The 25,822-nt window shown below is 40.7% G+C and overlaps 1 protein-coding gene across 1 annotated transcript in view; it reads right to left on the reverse strand.

Annotated features, from left to right (window-relative positions):
- LOC144505304 (NACHT, LRR and PYD domains-containing protein 3-like) overlaps positions 1-25,822 on the reverse strand; it is a 177,439-nt gene that overhangs the window by 87,149 nt on the left and 64,468 nt on the right. Inside the window, exons 3-6 of the mRNA XM_078231414.1 lie at positions 18,785-18,826; positions 15,402-15,581; positions 10,986-11,165; positions 4,159-4,328 (exon numbers count right to left, since the gene is read on the reverse strand). Of these exons, the coding sequence (XP_078087540.1) occupies positions 4,159-4,328; positions 10,986-11,165; positions 15,402-15,581; positions 18,785-18,824 (570 nt within the window). The 5' untranslated portion in view covers positions 18,825-18,826. The remainder of the gene's footprint in view (positions 1-4,158; positions 4,329-10,985; positions 11,166-15,401; positions 15,582-18,784; positions 18,827-25,822) is intronic.

The raw sequence follows: 25,822 nt of genomic DNA on the forward strand, positions 1-25,822 counted from the left end.
GAGTGGAGGTGGCACAGGAAATCAAGTTCCATCACTCAAAATTGCTCCGTTGTGTCGACGGAGCTGACTTATACAAAGAAAGGTGTTTTCTATGAAACTGAGAGCTCGTGTGGAGACCAAAATGTCGCAATATAACATACATGCCGGTGTACTCGGGAATCGACCTGCTGCATTTGTATCCATCCATGACAGCATTTATTGGAGTTATCTGAGCACAATTCCTATGGCAACTAAGTTTTATTTATTAATTTCTATTTCTAAGGGCATTTAATAGTCAAGCACACATAGACCATACCCGGTGACAGCAGCATATTTCCTTCCCGAAAAGGCATTGGTGATGGATTATTACAGCATTGGACTTTTAATTCCAGCTTATCTTGTTTTAAGATTCAAATTTCACCTCTGCTCTTTTCTGGTGAGATTTGACCCAAGTCCCCAGAACATTGCCTGAGTCGTGAGAAATTATCATTACACTACTGCCTCCACGGTATGAGGCAATGGTCTTTTATTGAGCGTTCCATCCTTCACTTATATGCTACCGTCACTGTGCTAAACAGGTTAGAACTCACAACTGGCCACAAATAAGATGCTGTTGTTCATCAGAACGAACATGTTTTAAATAATAATCACCATGTCCAGTTTTGCATAATTCCAACCTTTTACCTTCCGTGACGATCATCAAGCCTCAATAGATTGAAATTGCAAATTGTACAAGATGGCAGGCACAAGAGCAGATATGAAAATTAGAAATTTGGCTTCGAAAAAACACCATAAGACCATAATATATAGGAGCAGAATTAGGCCACTCAGCCGATCGAGTCAGCTCCGTATTTCAATCATGGCTGATAGTTTTATCATCTCCATTCTCCTGCCTTTTCCCCTTAGCCCCGAACTCCTTATTAATCGATAAACTACATATCTCTGTCTTAAAAACATTCAATGATCTGACCTCCACAGCCTTCTGCAGCAAAGTCTTATACAGATTCAGCACCATCTGGCTGAACAAATTCCTCCTCATCTCTGTTTTAAAGGATTGTCTCTTTAGCCTGAGGTTGTGCCCTTTGGTTCTAGTTTGCCCTACTAGTGGAAACATCCACTCCACGGTCACTCTATCCAGGTATCACAGTATGCTCTAAGTTTCAAGAAGATCCCCCTCAACCTCTAATGAGTACAGACCCAGAGTCCTCAACCATTCGTCTTATGACACGCTCTTCATTCCAGGGATCATGCTTGTCAACTTCCTCTGGCCCCTTTCCAAGGTCAGCACATCTTCATTCTTACGGGACCCAAAACCGCTCACAATACTCCAAATGGGCCTTGAACAGCCTCAGAATTATAACCCTGCTCTTGTATTCTAGCCCTCTCGACATGAATGCTAGCATTGCATTAGCCTTCCTAACTGCCAACTGAATCTGCACGTTAATCTTAAGAGAATCTTGAACAAGGACTCCCAAGTTCCTTCGTGCTTCTGATTTCCTAATCAATTCCCCATTTAGATGATAGTCTGTGCCTGCATTTCTCCTTCCAAAGTGCATAGCCCTGACACGTTTCCACATTGTATTCCATTTGCCACTTCTTTGCCCACTCTCCTGACCTGTCCAAGTCCTTCTGCAGCCGACCACACCCCTGCTTCCTCAATACTATTTGTCCCTCTACATATCTTTGTATCATCTGCAAACTTCGCAACAGTGCCTTCAGTCTTTCTTCCAAATCGTTAATGTATGTTGTGAAACGTTGTCGTCCCAGCAACGACATCTGAGGCACACCACTAGTCAGCAGCTGCCATCCTGAAAAGACCCCTTTATCCCCACTCTCTGCTTTCTGCCAGTCGATCAATCCTCTACGCATGCCAAGATCTTACCCTTCACACAATGGGCTCTTAACTTGTTCAACAGTCTTCTATGCGGCACTTTCTCAAGGGCCTTCTGGAAATCTAAATCAATGACGTCCAGTATTTCTCCTTTATCTAACTTCCTTGTTACGTCCTCAAAGAATCAGAATGCATGCATGCCAAGCCATTAAGACAGCATGAGAATCAGAATTAAGCAATCCAACAATCAAAATTTCAGGCTGAAGCTCTTCAATTCTATCACATATATTCATTACTGACGATGAAAATTAAACAGGAAAGGGAGATCGACAAACATCCTCTACAACATTGATGGGGAGACCGTCAATTTGTCATAAAAGGCAAACCTGGATTATTTGCAACCATTCAGGCATAAATGAGAGTTAAATTACTTGTCCGAATCTCTTTCGGGTTTCATTATCACAGATATCAGCCTTAAACCAATTCTATTAACTACACCAATACAAGGCTGAAGGCATCAAAAGCTCCAAACTATGTGGCTTTGACAACATATCTGCAATGTTGTGAAGACCTGTAATCTAAAACTAGTTGTCTCCATAGCCAAGCTGCTCCAAAACAGCTGCGGTGCTCGCATTTATACAACAGGTGTTAAATGTCGCAGCCTACACAACGGACACATCCAATTCAGCCGACGAGCACACTGTTTGCTCACAATCATCAAAGCAAATGGCAAGACATGTCATGAATTAGCCACCAAGTGGCACTTATTCAGCAAACACACGTCGTGGAAGCTCCGTTTTCCTTCCAACAAGCGAACCAGTTGTCAATGCAATTGGAAAATTGACCAAAAGATTGATAAAGTAGAGCCAAAATCAGTAGGTTTGTTGCGAGTGATTTCCATGACATGATGGCATTATTTTACAGGCTCTGACTTCAAGGAGCTCAAGAGAGGCAGAAGTCAACGGGAATAGGGGAAGGTGTTGGCATTGTTTGATTCATGTCGAGAAGGATAGAAGATGCCTGATGTTGTTGGACTTCAATTAAGCCGGTTCAGGAAAACAAAGTTCAGGTTTTACTCGTGGCAGAGCCATTGGCTCACCCAAATTCACCTATATGAGTTGTTGTCCCACATAAATTCTGAAGTGGAAATGTATGGCGAAGATTTCACAAAAATGTCTACCATTCCAGATTCCACAGATAATGAATCAGTCTATGTCCATATGCAGAAAGCCCATGGCAATGTTCATGTGTGGGCTGATACGAGGCATAAACGGATAACAGTGATGGGCATCGCACTCAACAAACCTCAACCTTCGAAGATCTTATTTTCGCTGCATAACTAAAACACCCTGTGATTGAACGCTTACCACAAATGAACAGAAACAGCCACAAAAATACAGCTGACATAAAGAAGATCCGACATGAGGACCCATGATGTGGTACCTCAATATTGTTCATCATCTACAAGACACAGGTAAGTGATATAATGGAATATTCTTTAATTATCTGGAATATTGCAGCTGCAAAACACAAAATAAAATCCAGACCATTGAGGGAAAATAGTGCCCTCAATTGAGAACTCAAGCACCACCTTCACATTCAATCAGGGCACCACAGACGCAAAATAACAACGGTGTTCAGTAGCTGAAAAATGCACCGCAAATGCGCTTGTAAGTTTCCAACCACATCGCACACACAATTCTAAATCGGAGATAGATCTTCACGTTGTTGAAAGGTATACAGAATTGAATCAGGGTCCCTGGCACTGTGAGGCAGCTTTGATAACCAGAAGGCAATGAATACAATAGAATGAACGGATGCAACATAGTGGAATGCACCACCTGCCTGATCCATGAATTTATCAGTGTTACCTCCATCAGACTTGTGATTGAAGTGGAACTGGCAGCTTGGACGTTGACTCGGACTTCTGGTTTGCATTTTTTTAAATGTCACCATCTATTCAAATTATGGGGTTAAGCGCATTGCGTTCACCTGGGAACCACATTATGTTGCTGTTATGGAAAAATAAAATGCCATTTAGTGCCGACTTGTGCCCCGAAGACTTACGCACTGAACTTCTACGTTTTCCTTGGGAAACGCTTACAAGATTAATGAACACATTAACTTCAAATTAAAGAACACATGTTTTTGCATGAAATGTATCGCAAAGGACTGAGGCATATTCTTAATATTCGCAACGAATGTATGCTATGCTTCAGTCTTCAATTAATATCAGTATAGCATAAACGTTGACGACACTCTTTTTTGGTCAAAGACGACATTCGGTGTAAACATGCAATCATTTTGTTTGTATATCAGTATATAATTCCAAAATATATATAACATACCTCATTCTCTGCGTCAGTAAACACGGTTGCATCGTTAATCATCTGGCTGACATCCTCTACAATGTCTTCAATTGACAGTTCCAATCTTTGCCGATGGCGATCAATGATGCTGTGCAGCTGTGCATCTGTGCAGCTTGCGAGATCCAATTGCAGTTTGATATCTGCGTTTTCTGTCAAGTTATAAATCACAGAATCATAAAATCGTAGAAACCCTACAGTGCAGAAAGAGGCCATCTGGCCCATCGATTCTGCACCGACACAATCCCACGCCGGCCCTACCCCCATATCCCTACACATTTACCCGCTAATCTCCGCATCTCAAGACACTAAAGAGCAATTTTAACATGGCCAATCAACCTAACTCGCACATCATTTGACTGTGGGGGGAAACTGGAGCATCCGGAGAAAACCTACGCAGACACGAGGAGCATGTGCAAACTCCACACAGAGAGTGACCCAAGCCGGGAATCGAACCCAGATCCCTAGAGCTGTGAAGCAGTAGTGCGAAGCATTGTGCTACCGTCACGGTAGCACATGAGAACTATTTTATTTAAATCCATTAATTAAACAGTGGTTACTCTGATGAAACTCTTTTGATAATAGAATAGTTTAAATCTTTCAAGCTGTGACAAAACTAGTGAACCTTGCAACGGATGAATTCAATATGAAGATTGCATCTTCTTGGCATAGTAAGGTTAGATATTTGGGTCTTTCCGTCACTTAAACGTGTTACAAAAACATCAGTAGAGTGAAGCCGTTAGGAAGAACCTTCCAGACTGTCATCTTGAAACTTCTGACTGCTGACCGGAACACTTTATTAAACTTAGTGAAAACTTAAAATCGAGTGACGTAGCGTGGGAATAACAGAGGAATTGTGCAAAAACTGCTAACATCAAGCTTGGAAATATGGAGGCATTCATAACTGAGCATGACGAGTACGTTAATTACAAATAACTGGAACTGTATTCATGCTGTAGATCTGCAATAACCTATAGATTCGTACAAGAACCTTCCAAAATGTCCTCCATCATTAAACAGAGCAAAGCAGCAGATGCATGGCAGTAACACAAGCAGTGTTTTACACCCCAAGACACACACAGTCCTAACTTGCAAGCTGAAGCGGTGTTATTTTGCGACCGCTATATCAAAGTCTGGTTTCTTTCAATGCAACGTACCTCTCCGAATTGCGACATTAAACTGAATGCAATACTTTAAGAATGTGTTGCACCATCACTTTTTCAGGAGGAAAAAGATATGGGCGATGGATACTCATCCAGAAACGAGGCCTGCATCATGGAGGCATAAATAATAATGAGTGAAGAAGAATCGCACTCAAAAATAAAGCATGTTCTTGCATTTTTGCTCTTTTGTTTTGTTTCAAATACTTTCATGATTTCGAGTGGACGTTTTTTTTTCAGGCGGCCTTCGTCTGAATTGTTTTTGCTATCTTTGTTCTTCTCCAAATAAACTCACCATTTGTCAAATTTTGCGCATTCTTTGGCCATCATGCATGACGATTTGTATTAATCAATCCGCTGTTATTCATGGGAATATTGATACTATAGTGATACACGTAGTGATATTATTTTTTTTAACAGTTATTCTGTATTTCATCTTAACTCAAGGGAACTCATCTTTTTCTGTATGTTTTTTCTTGAATTCCAGACTTCTAGCCTTGGAAACGTTGCTTAAGCTTTAACTTCCATCTCCGATAAATGTGTCTTAAAATGTTAAAGAGCTTTCCGACAATCATATTATCCACACATCACTTTATTCTGTGGCCCATTTCCAAATTTTCCTTGCGGACTATCCTAAGTAATTAATTTTAGATTAAATAATCTGCCAGTTTCTATTTTCCAATTTGTATTGTGGGCAGAACAAAACAATAAGAATGTCATAAAACTCTTCTATCCGAGCCCAAAATGATATGATCTCTCCGCTGATCTGCAACCTAACTCCATCCAACAGCCATTGATAGATACATATTAATACAGTATGTTTAAGAATTCCGACACATAGAGGAGGCAATGGGAAAGTGGTTCAGAATTCCACCAAGAAATATTGTGAAATGTACTTATTTTTAAATAAAAATTATATCGAAGTTAAAGTCAATTATGACCATTGAAATAATGCGGAATTTCATAACTTACAAATGTTTCAATAATATCATAAGGAAACGTCTTGCCAATTCTTCGTCGAGTCTTCATGTTATTTTAGATCCAAGACAATGTGGGTGGCTCTTAAAACGCACTTATTTGATTGCAAAGGTACAATTAGGTCTGGACATGTAATCCTGGCAAGTATGGTCGTCAATTGCAAACCTGACTCTTGGCCTGACGTTTTCAAGTAGGAATGTTAATATCAAATTCTCATACGTGACGAGGCACGTGATTAACGAAGAACAATCACATCAATATGGTGTCAGTTCATTCGAAAGGATAAATTACCATACACAACATGAAAACATAATGTTCAGAATTCCACGGGCAGCAACTCAATAGATTGCAATATCCTTCCATATTTTCAGCAAATATTTACAGACGCACGGATCGGATCTAGCAGTGGAGTCACATTGTAATCATCGCATCAAATACGCAGATCATGGCGATGGTTATTTGCGGACAAAATGTATTCAAATGTGCGGTGCCCAATACTGTGCATATCCTCAAAGCGCGATCTATAACGCCTCGCCTTGCTTCGCCCAATAGTAACAGAGATGTTGAGGAGCAGATGGGGAAACAGATCCTGGAGAGATGTAGGAATAACAGAGTTGTCGTGATGGGAGATTTTAATTTCCCAAACATAGATTGGAATATCCCTAGGGCTAGGGGTTTGGATGGAGAGGAGTTTGTTAGGTGTGTCCAGGAGAGTTTCCTGACACAGTATGTGGATAAGCCTACTAGAGGAGAGGCTGTACTTGATCTGGTGCTGGCTAATGAACCTGGACAGGTGGAGGATCTCTCGGTGGGTGAGCATCTTGGGGATAGCGATCATAATTCTATCTCCTTCACGATAGCATTGGAAAGAGATAGGATCAGGCAGGCTAGGAAAGTGTTTCTCTGGAGTAAAGGGAAATACAGTGTCATCAGGGAGGAAATTAGACGGGTAAATTGGAAGGAGGCATTCTTGGGGAAAAGTACCGAAGGAAAGTGGAGGATTTTCAAGGAATGTTTGTCTGGAGCTCTGCATGACAACGTTCCGATGAGACAGGGGGGTGTTGGTAGGGTACGGGAACCGTAGTGCACGAAGGTTGTGATGAACCTGGTGAATAAGAAAAGAGAGGCGTACAGAACGTTCAGAGAGCTAGGAGGTGTTAAGGATTTAGAGGAGTATACGGGATGTAGGAAGGAGCTTAAGAAGGAAATTAGGAGAGCGAGAAGGGGTCATGAGAAGACCTTGGCGGGTAAGATTAAGGAGAATCCCAAGGCTTTCTACAAATATGTCAAGAGTAAAAGGATGAGATGTGAAGGCATAGGACCCTTAAAAGGTGAAGGGGGAAAAGTTTGTGCGGAACCGTTAGAAATGGCGGAGGTGCTTAATGAATACTTTACCTCGGTATTCACGGTGGAAAGGGATCTGGGTGGTTGTACTGCTGGTTTGCGGTGGACAGAAAGGATCGAGCATGTGGGCATAAAGAAAGAGGATGTGTTGGAACTATCGAATGGCATCAAGGTTGGTAAGTCGCCGGGACCGGATGGGATGTACCCCAGGTTACTGTGGGAGGCGAGGGAGGAGATTGCGGAGCCTTTGGCGATGATCTTTGCATCGTCGATGGAGACGGGAGAGGTTCCGGAGGATTGGAGGATTGCAGATGTGGTCCCTATATTCAAGAAAGGGAACAGGGACAGCCCGGGAAATTACCGACCGGTGAGTCTAACCTCAGTGGTTGGTAGGTTGATGGAGAGGATCCTGAGAGACAGGATTTATGATCATCTAGAGAAGTTTAGTATGATCAAAAGTAGTCAGCACGGCTTTGTCAAGGGCAGGTCGTGCCTTACGAGCCTGGTTGAGTTCTTTGAAAATGTGACCAAACACATTGACGAAGGAAGAGCGGTGGATGTGGTCTATATGGACTTCAGCAAGGCGTTCGATAAGGTCCCCCATGCAAGACTTCTTGAGAAAGTGAGAGGGCATGGGATCCAAGGGGCTGTTGCCTTGTGGATCCAGAACTGGCTTGCCTGCAGAAGGCAGAGAGTGGCTGTGGAGGGGTCTTTCTCTGCATGGAGGTCAGTGACCAGTGGAGTGCCCCAGGGATCTGTTCTGGGACCCTTGCTGTTTGTCATTTTCATAAATGACCTGGATGAGGAAGTGGAGGGATGGGTTGGTAAGTTTGCTGACGACACCAAGGTAGGTGGTGTTGTGGATAGTTTGGAGGGATGTCAGAAGTTACAGCGAGACATAGATAGAATGCAAGACTGGGCGGAGAAGTGGCAGATGGACTTCAACCCGGATTAGTGTGTAGTGATCCATTTTGGCAGATCCAATGGGATGAAGCAGCAGTATAATATGAAGGGTACCATTCTTAGCAGTGTAGAGGATCAGAAGGACCTTGGGGTCCGGGTCCATAGGACTCTTAAATCGGCCTCGCAGGTGGAGGATGCGGTCAAGAAGGCGTACGGCGTACTAGCCTTCATTAATCGAGGGATTGAGTTTAGGAGTCGGGAGATAATGCTGCAGCTTTATAGGACCCTGGTTAGACCCCACTTGGAGTACTGCGCGCAGTTCTGGTCACCTCATTACAGGAAAGATGTTGAAGCCATTGAAAGGGTGCAGAGGAGATTTACAAGGATGTTGCCTGGATTGGGGGGCATGCCTTATGAGGATAGGTTGAGGGAGCTTGGTCAGTTTTCCCTGGAGAGACGAAGGATGAGAGGTGACCTGATAGAGGTTTACAAGATGTTGAGAGGTCTGGATAGGGTAGACTCTCAGAGGCTATTTCCAAGGGCTGAAATGGTTGCTACGAGAGGACACAGGTTTAAGGTGCTGGGGGGTAGGTACAGAGGAGATGTCAGGGGTAAGTTTTTCACTCAGAGGGTGGTGGGTGAGTGGAATCGGCTGACGTCGGTGGTGGTGGAGGCAAACTCGTTGGGGTCTTTTAAGAGACTTCTGGATGAGTACATGGGATTTAATGGGATTGAGGGCTATAGATAGGCCTAGAGGTAGGGATATGATCAGCGCAACTTGTGGGCCGAAGGGTCTGTTTGTGCTGTGGCTTTCTATGTAACTCCACGTCACCTGTTAATATTCAGTTTTCTCAATTAATTTGTATTTCTATTATTAACATTGCAATCATCACTTTCATCATCATCATTATATACGTGTTGTTTTGACGACAATATATCAGCGATATGATTCTTTGAGCCGGGCTGGCTTTTCGAAATTTAATTACTTTTTCAATAATTTAGTCCCCTCCGCCACCCCATTCCAGATGACCGCCGATTTTTTGCAATTCGAGATCTGCACTGATTTTCCCGAACAATGTGATTGACTGCGTGTAGTTTTGATCTGCTTCCACCTCGTTGGCTTATAATACAATCATTTTTGTACTACGAAAAAAATGCATAGCCCTCGATTGTTTTCTTTCGACCATTAGGAGGGCGTGTCTGTCTGAAAACAGAAGCCTGTAACTCACTATGAAACAGCTATTCCCTCGATGTGTTATGAATGAAAATCTCGGTGCCTTCTCAAGGAACCTAACTTGCATACTAAATTGCAAATTTGCTTGTTACTGTCTAACCAAATCATTATGCATTTCAAACCAATCTTCGTGTTTTTTATACTCAATACATCTAGCTTTTCGATACAGGATTCAATATGGCTCAAAGTGTGCTCTGTCACAGATCTGTGTATGATATTCATGCTTCCCCAACCTCGATTATATAATCCGTTTTCCTAACACTGTCATTCAGAAGCACCAATCCTATCATCCTCCAAACTGAAAGGTAACAATTTACCATGACTCTATGTGGCACGGTAGCACAGTGGTTAGCACTGCTGCTTCACAGCTCCAGGGTCCCGGGTTCGATTCCCGGCTCGGGTCACTGTCTGTGTGGAGTTTGCACATTCTCCTCGTGTCTGCGTGGGTTTTCTCCGGGTGCTCCGGTTTCCTCCCACAGTCCAAAGATGTGCGGGTTAGGTTGATTGGCCAGGTTAAAAATTGTCCCTTAGTGTCCTGAGATGTGTAGGTTAGAGGGATTAGTGGGTAAAATGTGTGGGGGTAGGGCCTGGGTGGGATTGTGGTCGGTGCAGACTCGATGGGCCGAATGGCCTCCTTCTGCACTGTATGATTTCTTTCTATGATTAACGTCATAAAGCCATTTTTAATAATTCCACAGATTTTCCCATTGCTTCTGCGGTAATTATATTCATCGTCATTTCATGTTGCACCTTTTGAAATGAGCAATTAAAATTCACAAAAAGAGCACAAACTACATTAACGTCTTGAACCCTTTCATTTCCTTCATTAGAATCAATTTGAATAGACGAACAGGTTGAGAGTTTTAATGATTCTCTAAGTGTGCTGAATTTCCTTAACTTATTGAAAACTTTCAATTATTTGTCCCCCACCCCCCATTCCCTTGATTATTGTTCAGCAATACTTAAAATTACTGACGTTAACCAAGCATAAGTTATTTGTAGTCCAGTTGCGGCCACACATCGCATATGTTGCTAATAAGAGACACACCAGCATGTTATTTTACATTTCGTATAAGTTTGTCAGTAAAATATCTGAGTTTTTTAAAAAGTTTGCTGCCAATTCTATTGTCCACTTTGTTTCCCTCTCAACCTTTTTTTGGCTTTGCTATGATTTTCCTCGAATAACTCACCAGAATTACCAGTTGTGCTTTCTCCCAAAAGCTCGTTGTAACTTCTTCTCCGCTTATACTTAACTTTCATAAAACAGCAGGTTCCAACGACACTGATTATTCCCACAGATACCAGAACGATGGCAGTTACTACAAGCTCTTTCGTGCATGTTTTTTCCATTTTTTCGGTTACTTCATTCACTGTAAGATAATCAAAACATTTTGAGCTGCCAGTGTTCAAGTATTTATTGAAGCTTAAAATGTTTTAGTCTACGATAAGCTATTTGAAAATTGGTCTACTATATCTGTTTTAATTCTACTTCTTCTCGACATTTCTGTTTGCATTTATAGATCTCTGTCGTATTTGTTGTTTGTGTTAGATGTGGTATCTATTTGTAATCGTCTTTGCTTCTTCACCTTGCTTTCGGCACAGGCTGATGAGTTGTAGACATTTTTGTTTCGTCAAAAATGATGCCAAATGTTAGCTATACCTATGATGTAATTGGCATGTTCTATTGCGTAAACACGTATGCATGTTTGAACAACTCTATCTAAATGTGCCCAAGACATCATATGGTTGTACAAAACCATATCTCCCCACCGATATGTTACATAATTAGGTTCTTCCATTATATTCATATCACAAAAAAACTAAACGTAATGCAGTGACAGTAAGAAAGTGTTCTTCTTCGCTTTTTATTCACGATTTTAGGTTGCCATTCATTCTGAAACGAACGGTGACTGATGGGGAGGTGATTGGTCATGTTTGGATTTGCCTGTTCTTCTCATACAGGACACACAATTTTCCACATAGTCCAGTGGATGCCGGTGTTGTAACTGTACAGGAAGAGCTGGAATATCCAAAATGATTGCTGAAATTCAACAAAGTGGCACTTGAATTTCTGTTGTCTATCAATGAACTCAACTTTATATAGAGGGATCCGGTGGAATATTTAGATAAACAAGTGATTCAAGTAAAAATATATATACTTTTTAAAAAATCACAGAATGCAAGAACACTCGCGAATGTAAAATATTAATACTGAAGTGGTCAAGAGATCAGAAAACTTCCATAACATCATTCCAGAGTTGTGCAATCCAGCTCATTATGGTGAGAACAGACAGAACCATGAAATTTGCAATAAAAAATGACCACCAATTTCAGAATTAATAATAATTTCCGAGAGTGGATGACAGTAAACGTGCTGCGACAGGTGAAATTGTCGTCACAATAATATACTAGATATTATAATTTGTTAATCGAGGCTTATAAAGTAAGATCAAGGATGTGTGGTACAGGGAAAAGTAACAATAATTGGCTTCAACGTGCGTATTGAATGCAGTTATATCCATCACTTCCCTGTAAGGATCTGATTTCATCAATGATTATACAAGAGATTGCCTGGAAGATGACAACAAAGCTGGAAAATTCTGGCCACACTATTTGGCAAGATTTTCCTTGTGAAATGTGACTCTGACGGAAGATTCAGTTGACATAAAAAATCCTGTCATATGGATTAGATACAGTGCAGACAAAAATCCGTTGCAGTCAGCACTGAGGCATTCAGTAAGGGGAACTAATTATTTTTAAGCAGTTGCTTCAAAACTGAAGCTGAACTAGAGGGGATGCGTTATGATGCAAACATTGGCGAGGGTCTGGAAATCATGCACTGAACGGGTGTCTCACTTTATTCTTCACTTTTCCGATAGTTCTGGCAAATTAATTCAACATTACAGATGGTTGTTTCTGCACGGTTAAATATTGATTTTGACATGCACTGCGATTTCATAAAGCTATGTTTCAGGTAAAAGATCTTCTGACATGATTTTGAATCTAGAAAAACGCAGTGTTTCCAACGATTTTAATAAGCAATTATCTTTAAAATTGCTCACGGACAACACGATACGTTGAAAAGAGCGGGAAAAATTAAGTTCTTGTGAATTTACGACGTTCATATCACAAAAAAACTAAACGTAATCCAGTGACAGAAAGAAAGTGTTCTTCTTCGCTTTTTGATGCAAATTTGTACCGTGTATGTATATGTATCAGAATATTGAAATCAGAGTCAATTATTGTGCACATAAACATATTTTGGTACAAGTTTCTCAGCAATGCAAAAGTAACCACTCAAACATATAGTTTCATTATGAATGTATCTGGGGAACCAGACATATACAGATGTGTATAGGAGGTGTAGGAGTAGAGTGAAGAGAGAAATCAGGAGGGCAAAAAGGGGACACGAGATTGTTTTGGCAGATAAGGCAAAGGAGAATCCAAAGAGCGTCTGCAAATACATAAAGTGCAAAAGAGTAACAATGGAGATAGTAGGACCTCTTAAGGATCAACAGAGTCATCTATGTGCGGATCCACAAGAGATGGGTGAGATCCTAAATGAATATTTCTCATCAGTATTTACTGTTGAGAAATGCCTGGATGTTAGGGAACTTGGGGAAATAAAGAGTGATGTCTTGAGGAGTGTACATATTACAGATAAGGAGGTGCTGGAAGTCTTAAAGCGCATCAAGGTAGATAAATCCCCGGGACCTGATCAAGTGTATCCCAGGACATTATGGGAGGCTAGGTAGGAAATTGCGCTTCCCGTAGCAGAGATATTTGAATCATCGATAGCAACGGGTGAGGTGCCTGTAGATTGGAGAGTGGCAAATGTTGTACCGTTGTTAAAAAGGGCTACAGGGAACTACAGACCAATGAACCTCACATCTGTGGTAGGTGAATTGTTGGAAGGTTTTTTGAGAAACAGGATCTCCAGGCATTTAGAGAAGCAAGTACTGATTAGGGACAGTCAGCATGGCTTTGTGAGTGGAAAATCATGTCTCACAAATTTGATTGAGTTTTTCGAACGTGTAACCAAGAAGGTAGATGAGGGCAGTGCAGTTGATGTTGTCTACATGGACTTTAGCAAGGCCTTTGACAAGGTATCGCATGGTAGATTGTTGCATCAGGTTAAATCTCACGGGAGCGAGGGTGAGGTATCTAAATGGATACAAAATTGGCTTCTTGACAGAAACCAGAAGGTGGTTGTAGAGAGTTGTTTTTCAAACTGGAGGCCTGTGACCAGTGGTGTGCCTCAGCGATCAGTGCTGGGTCCACTGTTATTTGTCACTTACATTAATGATTTGGATGAGAATATAAGGGGCAAGTTTGCAGATGACACCAAGATTGGTGGCATAGTGGACAGTGAAAAAAGTCATCTCCAATTGCAACGGGATCTTGATCAATTGGGCCAGTGGACTGGCGAATGGCAGATGGAGTTTAATTTGGACAAATGCGAGGTGATGCATTTTGGTAGATTGAACCAGGGCAGGACTTACTCAGTTAATGGTAGGGCGTTGGGGAGAGTTACAGAACAAAGAGTTCTAGGGGTACATGTTCATAGCTCCTTGAAACTGGAGTCACAGGTGGACAGATGGCATGCTTGGTTTCATAGGTCAGAACATTGAATACAGAAGTTGGGACGTCCAGTTGAAGTTGTACAAGACATTGGTGAGGCCACACTTAGAATACTGCGCGCAATTCTGGTCACCCTATTACAGCAAGGATATTATTAAACTAGAAATAGTGCAGAAAAGATTTACTAGGATGCTACCGGGACTTGATGGATTGAGTTATAAGGAGAGGCTGGATTGACTGGGACTTTTTTCTCTGGAGCGTAGGAGGCTGAGGGGTGATCTTATAGAGGTGTATAAAATAATGAGGGGTACAGATCAGCTAGATAGTCAATATCGTTTCCCAAAGGTAGGGTAGTTCTAAACTAGAGGGCATAGGTTGAAAGTGAGAGGGCAGAGATTCAAAAGTGTTCAGAGGGTCAACTTTTTTCACACAGAGGGTGGTGAGTGTCTGGAACAAGCTGCCAGAGGTAGCAGTAGAGGCGGACACAATTTTGTCTTTCATTAAACATTTAGATAGTTACATGGGTACGATCGGCATAGACGGATATGGGCCAAATGCGGGCCATTGGGATTATCTGAGGGGTTTTAAAAAATTGTCGGCATGGACAAGTTGGGCCGATGGGCCTGTTTCCATGCTGTAAACCGTTATGACTCTTTGACGCTAAGCGCGAAAACTGAATTCAAAGAAGACTATTCCACCTTTTTGAGACGGTATGGGAACCTTGACCGTTCTATCTTTCGATTAAAGTGACAATTTGAATATCTTGCCGTGAGAATTTAACGAGAAAAACTAACCGCACATGCCAAATAATGTTCAATGAACTAAATTAAAAACAGTAAGTAGTTGTGTTCAGATAGATCCAACGAAGACTTGAGTTAACTGAAACTTGCATTAAGTCTGTGTCAGTGGATTTGAACTGATGATAAATGTATTTGAGGAGTTCTGGTTAATATATAGTTCATGAAGAGAATCGACATGCCTTCCCATTACGACGCGAAATGTAACTAATTTTAGATAGTATCTACCTTTTGCTTGAAGTGTCAAACAGTCTGTCGTGTTATCCAATGCGTCATGAAAGTCACACTTGTATCCACTGGAATTTCCAAACGAACCAATGAGCAATCCAAACAGAAAAGAAAGGATCATTCCATACCCCCAACGTCCAAATCTGAACCGTCTTGGCAATGTTGTTGCAACACCAATCGCTGCACGAGAAGGAAACTGACATGAATATTTTTATTGCACTGTATCTTGAAATATCCTGAATGTGTTAAGACATTGAATTTATTTTGTTCATTCCTTTCAATATATATCGTCAGTTACATTGCTGTTCATTCCTAGCTGACCCCCATATTGTGCACTCGAGGCGTTTTCTTCTTTAAACCAAAGAAATGATGTGGATCACACATTCGTCAGCGCAAAAATGCGCGTTGTGTTTGCATAGCTTGTCAGGGCAGAATATTCTATTCAAACAATCGACAACCGGAGATAATAGGACACTTTAGACACAATGGAAGGAGAGGAAAGGCACTTTTCTTCCGCCCTTTTAAGTAAGGAACAGAAATGTCATGAATCGTTTAGTTTTAAAAAGCACATGAGATGGCTTTAATGCCAACATGCGTTGGTGCTGCAGCAGTGAAATTCAAGATATGTAAATACTCATCAGTTAAGAACCATATGTGAGTCAGCAGTTGAATCATTGATGCCCATGAATTCTCACTGGAAATTTTAAAGGACCTTAAATTCACAAATTATACAAATTTTGGTCAAAGTATTGTTAGGAGACTAAAGGTAGTTTAAAGGGCTCAAGATTTGAATTGGTAAGACTTCACTGCAATTTCTAAAACATTGTTTGAAATACTGCAGCAAATCAGCGGCTGGATATCGCAGATTCGATGGAGGGCTTTACGACAAAGAAGTGCGAATAGGGTTGTGGTAAAATCCTGGTTTGGATTCACTGTTAATTTGGAGTGGACAATGTGGTTGAAAGTGTCTTCTGTAAAACCTGGACTAGATTTATAACCGTAAACTGCAAAGCAAAATGTGCATTTTGAGAGAGGGTTTGAACGCATGTTTTGTGAGTAGAGTTCAGAATCTCCCAAATGACAAACATCTGTAGGCATTCTGAGGAGAAAATCATGGGCATTCACTTGGAGTTCAGCGTGAAGTGTGTATTTTCGGTATTCATCTAGTGTACTTAAAATAGATTTTGTGTATTAACAAGACCTTTGTAGCTTTTAATGTACTTTGCAATCTTTGTTCATCTTAAATTCTGTGCGTACTTGTTAAGCTAAGAGGGAGTAAAGCATCATTTTGCATAATCCAAGTTTTCATGATTGAGTTTTCTTTTCCTGTTTTTATAATTAATTAGTGGTCTCGTGGCTCTGTTCTGCCACGTTTTATAAAAGCAACTTAGACTTTGTGGCAGGAGTCAGCCACATTCCCATTCCGTGATCTTCCCATCCAGTTAGAACGTCAACTGGAAATGTAGCAAAATTGGAAGTTCTTTCGGAATTTCAAACCGTAGAGAAAGGGTGATTGGACGTTGACCAATAAAATATTAAAAATGCGAGACAGATTGCATGAATGGCGCATTATTAGAAAGTGGTCCTCCGAACCGTTTGTGTTTCCACAATCATTTAAGCATGAGAAGGATAAAAGGTGATAATATCAAAGAAAAACGTATTCAGGAAAGAGATTGGATAGTTTGCACTGGTCACTCGATTTCATCTCGTATCAAAAATTAAGATGCTGTGGTTAGAAGAGACATTCTGAGGCAAAGGTATTTCCATCGCAACAATCGTGACATATTAGGGCAAGTGGTTTGAAATTAAATGGAAAGAAGGGTTGTAGTAGTAGGAAAGGAAACATTTCATAAGGAAATTGACGATTTTTCTGCCGCAATGGTGCAGCTGAAACGTGCTATTTCGGCATCAAAGAGCGAGGGGTATAGTTCTCAAGATATTGGAAATAATTATTCCAGTATTGGTGATAGGAAGTCAGGCTACTGGAGGTTTCAGAAGTTTTATGCTTAAATATGTTTTCACTTTCTCATCTAACAAAATAAGTAAGCAAATTAAAATTTGATAGGTGCAGAAGCAAAATAATAATAGATGGTAGATGATGAAAAAAAGGTCCACCAATTTTTTTAAGGAAAACAGATTGGTGAGAAGCATTAATAGGAGGGTTGGTTCTTTGCATGGCGTTAATTTAAGGCGTACGTTTGTAAATTAATTTCGTACAGTGGGAATTTTTCATAAATTATCAATCGGCGGAATTCATTTCATCCTACGTAATGGTTTGGCTTATGGAGACAGTAATCTGCTTAGTAACAGGCAGTTGATCACGATGATCTTCACAAGATATGCAAACTCCTGTAGAAAAAAAATCTAATGACTCACGTTGAAGATAACAAGGGATTCAAGCAGAACAGATCAAAACATGAAATGTACTTTCACAATTGAAAGAGGGAGTTTACAATGAAAAAGAAGAGAACTGATTCGAACAATTCAGAATCTTTCAGTGAAGGTGGAATATCTCAGTTAGAATTTGCACTGTCGAGAGAAAAACATAAAAAATTACACATTTAGTAAAGGTTAATGCCCCGATAAAAATGACGAATTTGAAGCATCCGTAATTATTTATCAAGTATCGTATAAAATGTTTGGAGAAGGAAAAATAATTTGCAGTCACCCAGTATAATTGATGAATGGATAACTGAAACGTTAAACTACCGAATAGTTAGAACTTCGTCTGGCAAAAGGCAATGAGGTTTCCGAACTAGAATGTAAAATGGAAAAAAAAGTGAAGCAATTCGATGGAGGGTGGATATTCGAAAGTTATTCCTTTGAATAAAATCCATTGTTCAATAGTGATCGAGTTGATCGAAGATCTGACTCAAGTAATTTCGCTCATCAGCAAAATGAATAATGGACAATCGGGAAAAAAACTGAAGTACATGCAATACTGGAAAATGTGAATTGTCATGGAGAAATTCTGAAGTTAAAAAAGTGAACTTTATGACTCAACGAATGGAGGCTGTGATTTTAGAATGTCTGCCAGTGATGTATTTGTTGAAAGAACAGTTTGCCAATATTCATTCAAACTCTACTGAGAACTACTATGGCAGTACATAAATTTTGCAAAATGGTTGAATGATTGAGAAAAAAATGAAACTTCAAAGAGAGGAGTTGATTGGCATGGCTTAAACAGAATTCAAAATAACTCATTTGGAATGGGATTAGGTGACATGATCACGAAAATTTCAAATAAAAGAAGAATGCAAAACCATGAGAAGGAGGTTATCAACATTCTTAAAGCGGCAGAAAGAGATGTAAGCGAGAGGAGAAATGAAATTTAAATGAACAAAATTGCATTTTGACTGTGGTATAATGAAATGCAAACTTACCACGTGTTAACTTGGCAAGTGGCCTTGAGAATGGAACCATGTCTAAAAGTTATGAAACGGAAAATTGTATTTCAACATTAATCTGAACCATTTTTGATTTGAAAACTGGAAATCCGAAATAAAAGAATGGCAGGACTTGAGTTACGATAATGCCACAATTTATAGAGTCTGATACTGCTGTTATAAGTATTGTCCTGAATTTTGTCACGACATTGAAACGATATAGTTTGTCATGTTTAATTGTGGACAAAGTAATCAACAGTTACATGATGTTTTAAAACATGCGGGCATATAATTGTTATGTTAAATTTGTGTAAAGTAAATGTGTAAGAGTCATTTATTTCAAAAGAGGACGTCTTGGGAAAACAATATTTGTCGTCAGCCATGTATTCGAACTGGTAAACATTAGGTATAACTTTAACTGTGTTATTTCAGTGTTTCTGCGGCTGGAAGGATAAGACCATTATTCGGATTCATTGTGGGCAAAGGGGGTTGCAAGTATGGGGTTTGGATAGTTTCCAGCCGTGTATCTGCAGTGCTTAGAAAGGTCTATGTTTTGTAAAATAAGGATTTGGCTATCCTTAGCAACAGGAAGCCTACTTCCCAGAGGCAAGGATTAGTTCTTTTTGTTATTGTTTTTAGCTGGTAGCTAGGGCATTTGGAGATGTGGAGGGGCCAAGAATTTAACTCTGACAGCTTTGCTAGAAGCAATTGGTTCTGGAGAGAAAAAGGGGAAAGATCACTGTCAGAGTTTCGAGACGAATAGCCGCACTATGATGTCATGGTTATCTGAATTCAAGCACAGAACAGAGGAAATTTGGAGCAATAATAGATTACTGTTCAGTAAAGTCACAAATAATCGAACAGGCATTGGAACCTGAGAGCCCAGAAAGGCAACTGTAGTTGTACTAACGTTCACAAGATATTACTGCAATTTGTGATGGATAATATGAAATAATCAAGTAAATGCATGGCCGGAACTCGGAGTTTGTGTAGGAGGCCATAAGAGAAGTAAATTGCAAAGGTGTTGCTGTAACATTCTGGATTTGGATTATCTGTCTAAAACGGAGGTAACTCTTTCTTAATAGTGTCATTTGTTAAACTTTAGAATGGAAACAACTAATGGAATGCCTTATTCTGAGAGAGGATTCGAAAGTGTGTTTGGAAGTGGAATTCGGAATCCCTCATATGACAAGAATCTGGGGGAAGTCTGCAGAGACATCCACAGGCATTGACATGACGTTCACTCCGATCTTATATGCTTAAAATTGACTTTGCGTACAAATGAGAATATTGCAATTGACAATGTACTTTGAAATCGGTGTCAATCATCGTCTTTTTTTCATTTGTTAAGCTAAAGGGGTGATAAAGGAGGAATGTGTAATCATCCAACTTACTGTGTTCATTAAATGTTGTTTGTCTTGTTTCATTGACTCAGTACCTTAACATTGTATAAAGATACAAGTAAAATCTACCGTCATTTTAGACAGGGTTTTATTCAGCGACCTTCAGTCCAGAAATGTCATCAACCGAGATCGTAAAAGTAGCAGCTCATCATGGAATCCCTCAGTCCAGAATGAGACCATTCAGCCGATCAAGTCTGCAACGACTGTAAGATGATGTATATTCCCCAGGATTTCTCCATGTTACACTGCTCATTTACCAGGGCTCATCCACCTCATTTACCAGGGCTCATACACGTCTTTAAACTGGGTGAGCAAGCCCATGCAGACACGAGAAGAATGAATAAACTGCACGCAGTCATCCAAAGTTGGAATCGAACCTGGGAAGTATTTACTTTTCAAGTGGTGCATTGATTTGCTATGACTTGGGATAATCCACGCAGCTACTGCAATACAATTGCTGGAAATTGTAATTCACTTGAATGTACGAGTTCATCCTCCCATGGGATTCAATGAGCCTGATATCACGAAGTAAAGAAAAACTACCTCAACGTCAGTCAGTACTGTGTGAATTTCAGGTAAGTTCAGCAGGAAAACGTCTCCGAAAAACACTCTAAATACGGTTGGTCACAGAGAATTAAAAGCAGCTTTCAACCATTTGAGTAACTATATGAAGCTAATGACACAAGCCTATGTTCCACAGTTTCTGAAGTAAAATAATAATAATTTGATTTACGATGGTGAGCTGCACAATGGTTTTGACAACGTTGTCTTGGGTCTGACTCTGAAGTTCTCACATGTGAAAATGAAATACTTATTAGCACTATCGGTGAGGATAAACAGGATTTAGCAGACATTTGAATATGATTTACTACATAAAGATGACATTGATATGTTTAAGTCTTTTCCGTACAATGCCACAATTCCTAGGTTGCACCTCTGGCAGCAATTTAAGAGAACACGCATGGCTAGAAGACGTTGTGCCCTATTTTCGCTACGATATAAACACAACTGTTCGATTTGATCTATTTTATTTTCATTTCATCAAAGCACGATAAACTTTAGCAAATTGTTGTCATAAAAGAATACAATTTGGCGCAATTATTTATTATACGTGCAAATTAAAACTTAGTAATTAATTTACCAGACAAACTATATCCCTCTGCACGTCTGAATACTACTGTTGTCTCATAAATTTGACGAGGACATAGAGAAAATGGTACAAACCTATAGAATAAGCCAGGAAAACCAGAAGGCACCACCGGTAGCTTCCCTACATCCTTCGGAAGTGGCCATGGGTTAGGATAATTACGCACTTTGCAGGGCAATTTATGGGTTCCATGTTTGTGTTATTTATTAAAGCCCATTCTCAGTGAATGAAGGTGCAGCAGTTAACGTTCACCACGATACCTTACGACAATATTTTAGTAACCATGAAATGCCATAAGTTTTACTGAAGGACAGCAGTTGCCAAGAGTGAATTTAAGGCATTTACAGGATCAAACGGAATTCAACATGTCCGCACAACTTCTTATCACCAACCATTGAACGAATTAGCAGACCAGGTTGTCTAAATGTTAAAAGGGGAATGAAGAAAAACAGACAAGATGTTTTGGGGACACCAAGGTGGCAAGTCTTCTCTTGACTTATACAATGATGCCACGTGTAATGACAGGTGTAGCCACGGCCGACTTACTTATGGACAGACGCCTATAGGCAATGCCAAAACATACATTCGCAAACATGAAGGGAAGGGAGGAAGATAATCAAAGAACGCCAAAAAGGGGCCATGGCAAAATAAAATCGATATTTTCGGAAGGACAAATGGTCATTGTGAAAATTTGGATGCAACACCCAATGGACGGCAGGAATAATTCTCTTCGAAACAGGGCCAGTGTCCTACATGGTAAACATCACAAAGAAAAGACTTGCACCACCTAAAAAGTCGGGAACCATGAACAGAAGAATCCAAGTCAGCGAGCATGTTATTGCAGACCCTAAGTACATACAGGAAGGACATAATTCTTCTACCAACGGGAGGCAGCGAAACGCCTCAGGAGACGTCCGACCCTAAAATGGAGACAGAAACATTACAAGGCCAGCAATAAGTCATCGGTTAGGAAGAACCACCTCCAATGATAACTCGTTAATTGTCAAGAAAAGGGCACTCGTTGATCTGCGATAAACAACGTGACAAGGCGAAAAAATGAAGTGGAAAAAGGCTAATGGGCAAAAGGCAAAGGAGGCCCTGGCGCCCAAGGAGCGGCAACTCAGACTTGGAGGGGGAGGGTTATGATAACCCACATGATTTGCATTGGGGCTGGCTAATTGGCCTTCCAATTGGGCTCTATGAATACGAGCTTCCTTGGGATTGGTAATTAGCCAAGGAAGTAGAGCTCGAATACCGAACACTGTGTTGAGCAAACCCTGAGATGGTACAATAACATTTTTTTCCGGTTCGGACCTGTTGTTTTTACCACAGGCTTGTGGTTACTGTTTGTTTTCATTGTGTGCAAGATAAGCACTGTTATTCCGTAGCTAACTTCTGGAGTTATTATAATACTCCATCAGCCAGATATTTTCCGATCTATCCTAGTCTCATCTGTACATGTGGATACCGTACATTCAATCCACAATACTCTTATTGATATTTATCATTCCCAACTGAGGCCAGAACAGAGGCTCCTGTTCGACTGAAGTCTTCATGGCCAACAAATCAGACGAAAAACCTTTAAACTTATCGGATTTTTTTCTAACAACAAACCATTCTTCTTTTCATGGCAATATGTAACCCAGAACATCACGAGATTTCATTTTCCACAATGACGTTTGACAGCTCACTTTATCAGATATATTCCAGAAGTCCAAGACCAAACCATTTCTATTTATCTACGGCCCATGTTACTCATTGAAATCAGTCCAATACATTTTATACAATACCGTTCTGAATCTTCCAGATTAACTTAATTTGCCTAAATGCCTAGCTATAAACTCCTTAATGATCAATTCTATCAGATTCCACTCTGTCAGGAAAATGTCAGGAAAATTGTCAAGGGATTTATGCAATTTTTTGTTAATTATTAATAATATGGTATTATTAAATCGATTAAAATCAGTGTTTTCTTTAAGAAAGCGCCTGTTTGAAAACGTTGCTTATACTTATGGAGTTCATCTCACTTAAAATTGTGCTTCTATTCTGCTTCCAAATGTTACACCGTGAAAAAAGAAAGAAATGCTTAGAAGCATTCATATCCGCAGTCATTATTTAGGTCAGATGGCTCTTTGAGTTTCGTGTTTAGCTGCATATGTTGCAGTTGAAACAAAGAAGTTGCAGAACTAGCATCCTACAGCTCTGCCAGGAGTAAGCTGGGGAATGGTGGCATAGTGGCAATCCCATTGAGCTGCTTTTCAGAAGTTCAGCTAATGCTCTGGGACACTGGGTTCAACTCCTGACATGGCAGGTGGTGGAATTTAAAGGCGGCACGGTGGCACAGTGGCACATTGGTGCCTCACAGCTCAAGGGACCAGGGTTCCATTAATGGCTTGGGTCACTGTCAATGTGGAGTTGGCAGATTCTCCCCGTGTCTGCGTGGGTTTCCACCTGGTGCTCCGGTTTCCTCCCACAGTCCAAAGATGTGCGTGTTAGGTTGTTTAGTCATGCTAAATTGGCCCTAGTTTCGGGGATGGGGGGAGGGAGAGTTATCAGGGTAAATATGTGGGGTTACGGGAACAGGGCCTGAGTGGGATTGTGTTTGGTGCAGACTCGATTGACAGATTGGCCTCCTTGTGCAATGTAGGGATTCTATGAATCTATGAAACCGGAGCTGCAAAATGACAAACTTGACCAGAAACAGCGAACGATCAGACACCATGGAAGTAGGGAGGAAAGAATGACGTAGGAAGAACAGAAACCAAGAAGTTGAACAATGTAGTTACCAGGAGAATTTAATGGATTTTTCTGAGGTTGAGCAATTTGTTGGGCGCTGCTGCCTCACAGCTCAAGGGACCGGGGTTCTGTTTCAGCCTCTGTTAGCTGCCTGAGTCGAGTTTCCAGGTCCTCTCCTAGGTTTTTGCTACCTTAGCCCAAATCCGTGCTGTATCAGTTAATTGGACATGCTAACGTTTCCCTTGGTCTGTTTGCCAGTATGAGTGTGTGCCTTGCGATGGACAGGCGTGCTGCCGTGTGTTAATGCTGCCTAACGCCCAGAAGTCTCCTCTAACTCCCGGTAACCGTGAATTGGCGCAAGCAGTCAGTGAAACATCCAGCTCGGAAACTAGAGCTAATGTGGGTAAGCAAATATCAGAGGTATATCAAAAGCTTGTTGCCATCCACATTTAAATCAGTTGTGAAGAGTATGTGCAACAGTCAACGTTAAGACCTACTGAGTAGGGATATTTAAAACCTGCAAGCGAAACCTTGATGGAAGCAGCAGAGGGAAACCATTGCCTTCTGGAAGTGGAATTTGAAATCGATTCGAAAAGAAGGCGGAGCTCAGTGTGACAATTTGGTTCATGGAATACAAATTATCTCGAGGAATTATGAGCAGAAATCCACAGAAATTCAATCGCTTTCAGATTGAAATATGCCTTCCAAAAGCCAGTCTACGTGTTTGAAGGGAATGGGTCTTACCAATGTCATTATTGGTTCCGATCTATTCTGTAACCATGTTAGAATATGTATATTGGTGAAGATGCGGTGTAAAATGCATTGTGACAAAATAAAGTTTTCATGTTATTTTCCTCTCACTGTTAAAATAATTAGCGATCCTGTGAAATTGTTCATCAATCACCCCTCTCCCCATTGCCTCGAAGAAATTTCATTTTTTGAGCAAAGGTTCGATTTCACTTCCCATCTAATTACAACATGAACTGTGTTCGTAGCAATAGACGTCAGGATAACAGCGGATTTTTGATTTTCACCTCATCAGTTTCTGAACAGTACAGAGTTATCTACTCTATCATCTGATGGAAGCCTTCCAGAATCAAGTGATTTTCGGAAAATTAGTAACAAATCATCACGTGCTGCATGAATCAATGACAATATGATAGGGGAAAAAAGTAAAACAGGACGTAATCCTGACTCTCTTCAGTTTTGATGTGGAGATGCCGGCGTTGGACTGGGGTAAACACAGTAATCAGTTTAACAACACCATGTTAAAGTCCAACAGGTTTATTTGGTAGCAAAAGCCACACATGCTTTCGGAGCTCTTAGCCCCTTTTCAGGTGAGTGGGAATTCTGTTCACAAACAGAGCTTATAAAGACACAGACTCAATTTACATGAATAATGGTTGGAATGCAAATACTTCCAACTAATCAAGTCTTTAAGAGATGAAACAATGTGAGTGGAGAGAGCATCAAGACAGGCTAAAAAGATGTGTATTGTCTCCAGACAAGACAGCCAGTGAAACTCTGCAGGTCCACGCAACTGTGGGAGTTACAAATAGTGTGACATGAACCCAATATCCCGGTTGAGGCCGTCCTCGTGTGTACGGAACTTGGCTATCAGTTTCTGCTCAGCGACTCTGCGCTGTCGTGTGTCGCGAAGGCCGCCTTGGAGAACGCTTACCCGAATATCAGAGGCCGAATGCCCGTGACCGCTGAAGTGCTCCCCAACAGGAAGAGAACAGTCTTGCC

This window comes from Mustelus asterias, chromosome 16 (assembly GCF_964213995.1).
Source record: "Mustelus asterias chromosome 16, sMusAst1.hap1.1, whole genome shotgun sequence".
Lineage (NCBI taxonomy): Eukaryota > Metazoa > Chordata > Chondrichthyes > Carcharhiniformes > Triakidae > Mustelus > Mustelus asterias.